The sequence below is a fragment of the Elgaria multicarinata genome, chromosome 1 (assembly GCF_023053635.1).
Source record: "Elgaria multicarinata webbii isolate HBS135686 ecotype San Diego chromosome 1, rElgMul1.1.pri, whole genome shotgun sequence".
Taxonomy (NCBI): domain Eukaryota; kingdom Metazoa; phylum Chordata; class Lepidosauria; order Squamata; family Anguidae; genus Elgaria; species Elgaria multicarinata.
Genome location: NC_086171.1, coordinates 130,487,275 through 130,497,845, shown reverse-complemented (window position 1 = coordinate 130,497,845; position 10,571 = coordinate 130,487,275). Strand labels below are relative to the sequence as shown.

General features: G+C 40.5%; 1 protein-coding gene across 1 annotated transcript in view; it reads right to left on the bottom strand.

The window, feature by feature from the left end:
- Positions 1–848: 848 nt before the first annotated feature.
- LOC134403500 (vitellogenin-2-like) overlaps positions 849–10,571 on the bottom strand; it is a 43,444-nt gene continuing 33,721 nt past the window's right edge. The window contains exons 33-38 of the mRNA XM_063133783.1: positions 10,295–10,389; positions 9,497–9,594; positions 7,927–8,068; positions 7,294–7,455; positions 6,268–6,341; positions 849–1,013 (exon numbers count right to left, since the gene is read on the bottom strand). Coding sequence (XP_062989853.1) covers positions 849–1,013; positions 6,268–6,341; positions 7,294–7,455; positions 7,927–8,068; positions 9,497–9,594; positions 10,295–10,389 — 736 coding nt within the window. The remainder of the gene's footprint in view (positions 1,014–6,267; positions 6,342–7,293; positions 7,456–7,926; positions 8,069–9,496; positions 9,595–10,294; positions 10,390–10,571) is intronic.

The window sequence follows — 10,571 nt, the reverse complement described above, 5'->3', positions numbered from 1 at the left end:
TTTCTCAGCTCTGCAACTGGAAATTCTCCATTACTGCTAAAAATAAATTATGAAAATATGGACAATGTGCATAACCTGCTTATTTGTTTGGAATATCCTGTTTTGTTATGCATGTGCAATATTTGTTACAGCTAGGTGTGAAGGAGGAATAAGGAAAGGTGTCTAGTCTACACAGGATTGATCTCGTTCTGCAGGATGAAGCTCAGGTATCTGACCATAGGGTCAACTGTGTTTTGAAAGACAAGTACTTTTGACATAGAAGAGGTGAATATGCTCCTATGAGGTGGTGATTGGTCATTTATTTTCTGCTGCAGCTTCATTTATTTTTATTTATTTATTTATTTATTTATTATTGCATTTATATCCTGCCTTTTTTCCTGCGAGGAACCCAAAGCGGCATACATAATCCTGCTCCTCTCCACTTTATCCTCACAACAACAACCCTGTGAGGTGGGTTAGGCTGAGAGTATGTGACTGGCCCAAAGTCACCCAGTGGGTTTCCATGGCCAAGTGGGGACTAGAACCCGGATCTCCCAACTCCCAGTCCAACGCTCTAGCCACTACACCACGCTGGCTCTTCATAGAGCCATAAAGCAGACTTCATAGCTTTAAAAATTCATGCTGTCCTTTGTAGTGAGTAAAATGGTCCTTCTAAATTCATAAAAATCCTGAGGGGGGAAATATGTCCTATGCCATGATTTAGAGCAAGGTTACACTTTTGAAAATTTTGGCTTCCTGTCTTTTGATTGCTTGTTTTTTTGGAGCTTTTTTCCAGACTATGATAATTTAAGTAGATGTTTTTGAGAGGTGCATGCATGCCCAAATTTATGCATATACTGAATATTTTCTTAACCTGTGACACAAGAATCTTTTGGAAGAATCCAAGTCTGAACAAAGCTCACTGCATTTTTGGCTACATAGCCACTGGGCATCTTATATTCCTGTTCATATTCAACATCATATCTTCCACAAATTCCACAGGTTTTCCCCATCATCCAGAAAGGTACTTGAATCTGCATGAGAACATGATAAAAGTTAATGAAGGGCTGGCCCCAAACACACACACACACAATTATGAAGCAAAGAAAAGTGTGCCTTGAACATGTATCCATCATCGTAGAGTTTCTCAATCCCAAACTGAGCTTTTAATAACAAACCATTTTTTTCATGGGTGATATAGATATACCCAGCTGTAATCAGAAAGGCGGGATGTAAAAGCAGTAATAAATAAATAAAACAAAATTACTGAAGAGTTTTGGATATAATATCTTAATTTAAGTTGTTACCATTACTGATTTCTCTCTCTATTCTAATAAATATGAAAACTCTTTAGTTGGACGACAACAACTCTTTCTATTGGCTCAGATGGGACAGATGTCATTTGGCCCTTCCCCTCCCAGAGGTGTTTCCATTATGTAACTTTTCAATTTCCTTAATTTGGCAGTCCTATGCATGACTACACATAAGTATGTCCCATTGAGTTCAATGGGGCTTACTCACAGGGAAGGTGGTATAGGATTGCTGCATGCATTTGCTTAATTTCCTCCATGTCGCCTGAACCTTGTTCTTTTTCAATCATGTCTCTAAGGTCAAACTTTTTATATAACTAGTCTACTATACTAATTAGCATATTCTCCCATAGGACTAATAACAGCTTTGGTGGATTGATGATGGTGGTTTAGATCAATTATGTAATGTGGGAGGAAAGATTTGGCACTGCCTTTCCCAGCACCACTTCCCAGGTGTACAAACCAGTCACGGGGACTTTTTAATTTATAAAACAAGAACAGGGGTGATAGTGATCACTGATCACATCTATTTTGGCCCTTGGATGCTTTTGTATTGTGCATCTTACTTATTTCTTTAAATTGGAAGTCACCTTAAATACTTTGTCATAGAGGCATGACTCTTCTTAGGATTTTCTAATAATTCGTAAATAGGGAGCAAGATGCCAAAAGATGCTTTCACCTCCCTCACCGTTTGACCATTATCATTTTGCTCCTTGTCGACCTTTTTTTAGTTTCTTGAAGTCATGATGTGTAAAAGAAAACCCTCAAGTTGGACTGATCAGGAACTCATCTTAGTCTAATCTACACCAAACAGGATATTCCACTATGAAAGTGGTATGAAAGCAGTATATAAAAGGCAGGAGCCACACTACTGCTTTATAGTGATATTGAAATGCACTGACAACTTTTGGGGCCCATTGGCACATCCCATATACCACTTTCACACCACTATATCCTGCTTGGTGTGGCTCTTGCCTTTTATAAACTTCTTTCATAGTGCAATATCCTGGTTGGTGTAGATTAGGCCCTTGTGACACAAGAAAGTGCCCCAATAGTTGGTGTCTATGCACGTAACCCAACAATGGTTTTGGATCAAGAACAAGAGAAAGACAGACAGACAGACAGACAGACATATGTATTTAGATAGTTTGATAGTCTAATACTCAAAGACCCTATCAAGGTTGTATCTTTTAAAATATTGCTTAATAAAACTAATACAGAGCAGTTATTTGGGATTTTGGTCCATGAAGTCTTTTTGCAAGAGATCATTTTGAAGCTTGAAAGCTTCAACTTTAAAAGTCAGCAATATTGTTCTAATAAAAAGCCAACATTTGCCATTGAAATGGTCCATGTAAAACAAGGCATTATACAATTGTGGTTATTTCACAGTGTTAAATATTTACCTCTACAATAACCATTGAAGTTGTGTAGTAACCTCTTAGCTTTGCAATGATTGTTGGAAACAGTGGCCTCATTCAGACAACACACTGAACCATTCTTAGGGTGACCATATGAAAAGGAGGACAGGGGTCCTGTATCTTTAACAGTTGCATAGAAAAGGAAATTTCAGCAGATATCATTTGTATATATGGAGAACCTGGTGAAATTCCCTCTTCATCGCAACAGTTAAGCTGCAGGAGCTATACTAGAGTGACCAGATTTGAAAGCGGTCAGGGCACTTATCTCCTCTAGCCTGGGAGGGCATAACTTAATGGCAAGCCTGCAAGCAGTAGACGTATAGGAAAATGGTGAGATGATTCCAAATTTTAAATTTTTAAAAAAGGTATTGTGGTAGACATAGCAACCTTCGTGGGGGGGACATCATCATCATCATCACCATCTATTCCGTTTATACCCCGCCTGAGAGAACTATATTCTGATGCATGATTGGGATTTTATGGTAACTTTGTTTGTTTGTTTTAAAATTGTATTTAAAAACTGTAAACTGCCTTGAATGCTTTGGCAGAAAGGTGCTATAGAAATGTGTTAAATAAATAAAGTAGCACCTATTGGATAGTGCCAATGATGAGAGGTTTACGCTTGGTCTGTCACCACCACTCATTCTGCAAAGAAGGGCATTAACCTGGGGAGGGGACTGAGACTCACTAGACTTAAGGCAAAGTTTACACACACCACCAAAACAGCATTCAGACTTTCCCTTAAGACCTTAGCTGGCCACACTGGCTCAGTTCGGACATAACACTAAAACACAGTTCAACTTTATGGGAATGAATCCTAGCAAGCCTTGAGCTCGTGCTCAGTAGTTCTCCTCTAGGACAACTATAAGGAGACTGAAAACATTCATTCATGGTTTACACTAAGCACAGGTTACTAGCACAACCGTCCGTGTCTACAGTGTTTCATAAATGAATGAATAAAAATAATGCCCTTATGATTGAGCATTCAATAAATGTTGTCCTTTAAAAGGAAAAAAATACCTGGGTGGACACCCTAATGAAATGTGTTTCACACACCTATGAAAGAAATCACTTCCTCCTGCAATGATCATTTATTTCCCAAAGCCTATTTGGCTAGCTTTTGCTTTAGGGCTGGCGCTAGCTTTAGTTAGTGTGAGGTACCTGCCTCTGGTGGTAGATTCTGGGTGGTGTGGGGAAGACAGTGGCAGCAACACCAGGCTGTGCCCCTCTGCTGGAGATCAGAGCTGTGTGTTACAGGTAACCTGCCCTACACCCTGTAAGCTAGCCTGCTTCCCTCAGGTGAGGCAGAGGATGCTGTTGCACCGCCTGTGTTGAAGTGAGATTCAAGTGCCAGTCCACTTTGCTTCTGTAGGTGGGATGGGGATGGGGGGGGGGGAATGCTCTCCCATCCTTTACCTCAAAGAGCACAATGGCTCTGTTTCCTCTCAGTCTTGTACCCCTCTGAAAGCTCCATCTAACAACCATTTTATTGCATGCTCGTTACTAGGCACTCACGGAGTGTGCTCAGGTCCCTCACATGATATCGTCTGCCTCCTGTGCCCCTTCTGGCCTTCCTTGCGCAACAACCCACCCACCCCTCATAATGTCCAATTTTAAAAAAACTTGGAATTGCTGCTCTCTCCTGCTGTGTGCAGGAGAAGCAGTGCCATTAGACCAGCGGACTCAATGAGTCTCCTGCTCATTGTGTATTTCCTCTTTTTTGAAAGAGGAAGTAACTTGAGGAAGGAAAACACGGGCGGAGAAGCGAAGGTAGGGAGCGTGTTAACCCCCGGTGTGATGGAGCTTTGAGTCTTGCAATCAGGGTTTTTCAGAAAGGACTTTTTTCCATAATTAGGCAGACATAGGATTGCTCGCTTAAGGGCAATGACCTAGGTCCATCAGTGTACTACAACAATACTCCTTTGTATTGTACATGAAAGAACTGGTCCAGATGTCCAAATGAGAATGCATATGGTAACAAGTCTATAAGTAACATCACCAACCGAAAGGTGGTTCCTGTGCTGGATGGGCTTACACTCCCCCTGAAAATTCAGGCTCACAGTTTGGGAGTACTCTGGACTTGACCCTGAACATGACTGCCCAGGTCATGGCAGCGGCCAGGAGTGGGTTTGCAAAGCTAAGGCTAATGCACCAACCATGCCCATTCCTAGAGACATCTGATCTGCCCATAGTCATGCATGCCTTAGTTATGTCTTGTTTGGGCTACTGTAATGTGCTCTATATGGGACTACCTTTGAAAACTGTTCAGAAACTTCAGCTGATCCAGAATGCTGTTGCCGTACTGTTGACTGGGGCAGTTTACAGGGAGCATGCAACTTCCTTGTTACATCAGCTTCAATGGCTACCAGTTGGTCTCCAGGAAGAATTCAAAGTGCTGGTTATGATATAGAAAGCCCTATATGGCTTAGGACCAAGCTAACTGAAAGGGCATCTTCTCCCATAAGATCCTGCCCAATTCTTAAGATCTTCTGGATAGGCCCTTTTTTCAAGACACCTGCCTTTAGAGGCACATTTTTGCTGTCCCAAGACAGGGCTTTTTCAGTGGCCACTCATAAACTGTGGAAGTCCCTCCCATGGTAAGCTAGATTCACTCCCTCTCTGCAGGCATTCTACCAGTAGGCAAAGAAGGCCTTCAGTCTGTAAGTGGGTCTGTTGGGTTGGGTGATGTATTTAATATATATGCATTTTCTGTAATTGTTATGTTTTACTGTATTTTAATGTATTTTATTGTTTTAATAAATTTCAATTATGCCAGTTAGTTGCCTCGATTGCCAGTTTTTGTTAGAAAGGTGGGGTACAAATACCATAGATAAACACACACACACACACACACACACACACACCAAAAATGTTCCCCACGCGTTGTCCTAGATGATGACACTTTTATTGTGGAATCTGACTATATATTGAGGGGTCAACTTGTGTAACAAACACACACACACTTCTGCTCTCTCCCTAGAACACAGCTTGGCAAATAGCTGGCCTGGTGAATACAGGTGTAGGGCACACCTGGACTAGGGTAATAATCTCAGTGGATCCAGGGTCACTAATTTAAGTCGCATTGATTTTAATAAGTCTATTCTAGACATGAGCAATTCTGGAACCAACGTTTTGTTTATAAGAAGGAAGTAGAATCCTGTGTACCACATTTCCCGTTGAGGTAGGAAACTTTCTGTGGTATTTTTGTTTAATTAAACCATTGATTTGCTTCCTTTCTATTAAAAATATCAAAAGCAGTTTACAGTTAAATGATCATCCAAGTATCCAAACATTCATGTAGTGACAAACACATCTCTTCACATTTCTGCATATATAACAAAAGAAAGAAACCATAATTTCTTTTTGAATGCACGTCTTTATTAGAAATCAATTTCATTCACAGTTGCCTTTGTTTCTATAGGGATTTGGCAGATTTATTTTAAAATACTTAAATTAACATCTCTGTAGTTGCCTAGAATTGACGCACTGGCCCCCACAGAAAACAGTATTCCAGGTTTCTAAGTGGCTAAATAAGAATCTCATCAACATGAGCATTTTACATCGGAGTTAACAAGAGCTACCAGGTCTTCAGATTTTTCAGCCAGTTTTGCCAGGTTGGCAGGCAAAGTTGTTCCTGGAAACAAAAGAAAAGGAGAGAAGATATTAAAAGAAGGAATGTTTTGCAAGGAATGTGCTTCTCATACTTGCGGCTGAAGGCAAAAGTAGACCAATTCTCTAATGTCAGAGTCACAACAAGAATCTCCTCTCTAGAGATGCTGTTCACATTCAAAGAGAAGCCTCCAAATAGCAGTTTGGGGGAGAGATTTGGTGTGTGTGTAGGGGGGTCAAGACTGAAGTAGAGAGAGAAAGATCTGATTTGCATGATCACTGCAGCTTAAACAAGCCACAATGGTTTGTTTAAGCTATGGCACGTGCCAGATGCCATTTGCCTAATTATCAGCCTGGGTACAGCTTGTCTTATTGTCCAAAGCTGGGTGGCATGGTTTGTTGGAGAGGGGAACAACCCTCAAAATAATCCAACAACAAGAGGCGTTTAAGAGGTGAAAAAGTTAAACTTCTCTTCCAACCTCGTAGGACAGTTCAGGTTCCCACAAGGCTATTAACACAACAAAAATGTGAACATTTATTGCGTTTGTGCAAGCAATTAGCAGTTCAAATAAGAATTTTGTTAATAACATCCCAAAGGCTCTAATAAAATCTGGCTCCGTGCTGCTTCCTTCTCTGCTCCAGTGGTGGGCAGAAAGTAGATCTCCAGATGGTTTGGGCTTCAATTCCCAGCCATAGGCCATGTTGGCAGGAGCTTCTGGGATGTCAAAACATCTAAAGATCAACCTTCTGCTCATCCTTGCTCTTCCCCATCTGAAAGCAAGATACTCAAAAAACAAGAGACCCAAAAAGGGATGGCAAAATGTTATTCTAGTATATGTTTATGTAACGATCCACCAAAGAATGTGTGGGTTTACTTGATGCCCAATAATAATAATAATAATAATAATAATAATAATAATAATAATAATAGTAATTTGAATGGACTATCCAAACCAGTAGATGGTACATGGACTTACCAGTAGGTACACAGTGGAAGCCAGTAGAAATTTGGGTGGCTGTGGTGGGTGTGCAGTCTTTGCGACATTCCAACACTGGCTGATTGGAAATGCATTGAATATTTTGTTCTCCAAGCAGAGATGGGCTCGGATGGTTCACCATAGACTGCTGCAGATTGCAAACTGCAACAAAGTAAGAAATAGATCTTTCAAAACCTGGTAAAAGAAACTGGGTGTCCTATAGCTTTGTCCCCCAAAAGATACTTTTACAGTAGTACCATTTTGATGCCTGTGACTCAGCAGGTCTGTGGATTCAAGACATTTTTTTCCAGTGGTTGAAAGGTTCCACTGATTTATAGCAGCTAACTTTAGGGCCAGGGTCAGCACCAGAGATCTTTGGGGAGCTGCTGGAACCTCCATGCCTGCTGATATAGCTTTGGGGGAATTAAAGTGGTGGCCAAAGCCAACTGCCTGGTGCTGCAACGCTCGGACAACTTTTTGGAGTGCTACAGCCTGCCACCAGATAGGCCCACCAGGATCCACTGATGGAAGAGAGGGCATAGCAGAGGGCCCTTTTTTTAGGATCCCCCAAATCCTGGACCTGCCCCTGTTTATCTTGGTGATAACCAAATCAAATTATCGGAGTCTTCCTACCTCCACCAGGGACTACCCAGGAGTGACCAAAGCCGGTGCTATCTTTAGCTATGCGGCCACTTGGTGTTCGGTATTTCTCTGACACTTCACCGTACAGCCCGCAGAGACCACATCCATATGTGATCAAGGGATTAACTTCAATCTTCAGAAAAGAAAAGACAAAATTAATTAGAGCTCAGTTTACAAGACACAACCGTGCACCACAAACTCATGCTGCCAATGCAAGTACTGAAAATGTACACAGAAAAGGTGAGTGCATTTCAAGTTTCAGGTGTCACTGATGGGATCATAAAGATGAACTCATAAACAGAGGGGCTGCTCAATGTTGGGAATGTCCCAAGTCTCTCAAATTTCAATGTTAGTCCCATAACTGCATCAGTGATTTATTCAACAGGTGGAGGGAGAAAAATAATCACAGCTGTTAGCATTTAAGAGCATACAAGTTTGCCTGGAAACTGGAGAGACTGAAAACAATCCCCCATAGGCTGATGTTCATATGTTCAAGCTACAGCTTATCTCAGCCTTCACAGCTATTGAACTGGGCTTTCATTCTCTCTCTTGACTTTATTGATAGCTGTTATTGTCTGACATGCCTCAAAATGTTATCAGTCCTTCCCAAATGTGAAAGTTGCCACAAGAAAGTTGTCATCTTGTGGTGGTCGGAAGATGGGTCTCTGTTTCTTAAGCTACTGTTATTTTGCTGGACTCTCACTTCACCCTTCCTGTGTGTCTGGTCCAGTTCACAGTTCGTAGAAGTGTTGAAGAGACAAGCAGGTGTGAGCAAGTTTGCTGGGTTAACCATGGGTTCTAGCTCTGGGTTGTCTCTCCTACAACAACCCAGAATTCTGGATACGGAAGTTACTATAAATAACCCAGGGACAGAGTGTGGTTGCTAGGAACCAGCTTGCATGCTCACTCCTGCTTTGTTAACCATAGGTTATGATATGCACACTGGGGGCGGATTAGTGAAGAGCAGAATGCATGGAGCGGAGGTGGTGGTAGGGAAATTGCTAAGAGAGATTATATGAATATTTGCTACGTGTTTGGGGCCTTGATTTTTCCCTTTTTGCAGAGGGAATGAATCTCCCTGGACTGTGAGGTCAGGTGATAGGGAGACAACAGGAGTATTATCTCTGAATTGTGGGGAGTGGGAAATGGTGGAGGGATTGAACTCCTGCTAGTCTCATTGAGGGTTGAGGAAGAATCCTCATTTGGCTTGGAGGCCCTGCTCTCTAACCCTGAATGTGCAGGGACAGTCTGTAGTTGTTGGTGTTGAAGGAAAGGTATTCTGCCAGCCCTTAATTATTCCTGTACATATTTCATAGCTCAGCCTGACAATAAATTTGGGGGCTGAGCCCTGCTACAAATGAATCTCTGTTCTCCAATCCTAACCAACCCATCCTCTTTCAGGACTCTGAACTGAAATGTGGGTGAACTCCCCATTCATGTACATTTAATCATGATCATCACCATTATTGGCTATAAAGGAGAATTTCAAAGGCAAGCACAAGATTGTGTTGTATACACCATTTTACAACCTAAAAATCAATAGTTATAGCAAGAAAAATACCTTGACATTAGTTCCATTAAAGGTCAATTTCTCAAGTCCAAACTGGGAAGCAGAAATAGTAACTCTGTTTTCTTCTTTTGAAAGCATCATGGGGAAATCTATAAATTAATTAAAAAAGTTAAATAAAAGTCAAAATGATGTTATCACCAGGGTTGAGAACCAAACAAATAAAATATTCTTTGGGCTATAATTGTTGCTTCTGTTTAACTGAAAATTCCTGTTCATCAACACTCACCATGATATTGACACTCATATTTTAATATATTTCAAGAAGAAATTCTTCTTCTTTATACATGATGATCTGCATAACCTACTCTTTAGGTAACAAGTCCTAGCACTGAATTGGAGGATTAATCCACACTAATATTTAGTTGCCAAAAAGATTAGAAAGAAATACATAGCAGAGATAGCCGTTAATTGTAAAGGAGTTGATTGCATTTGACTATATATGATTTAAACCATTATCACTTACCCTATGACATATTAATTTTTATATTTTTAAATTTTGCATATCATGTGTTATATGAATTATGTTTAACTTCTGTATTTCTTATTCTTCTCTTTTGCTGTTGGTGTTTGTATGTTTTGTTTTGTTTTTTATGTAGAGGCCATTGGCCAAAAGCAATAAAATTTGACTGACCGGCTTGTTCTCCACAATAATATTTAAATGTAGTATTTCTTACATGCTAATGTTATCATGTTGATTTTTATTTTTATTTGTCAGACACTGATCTTCCAATCTAGAGACAAACTGTTCAGTCTATGAGTTAACTCGTACAAGTATGTTCTTTTACATACCGTCCAGTCTGAGTGGGGCTGTTGATTCCAGATTTCTTTCAGTATCATTAATATATACCAAGACATTTTCATTGCGAGACATCAAGATAATTTCACTTGTAGAAAATAAAATAAGACAGTTAATCTGCTGTGTGCACAATTCACAAATTCTCTGTCAATTGCTGGGTTCACACAACATGCTACCCCATAATCAGTGCTTGAATGTGGGTTGCTATTGAACCTTGGATGGTTTGTTGAACCGTAGGTTAGCATGTTGTCTGAACCCAGAACATTTTTT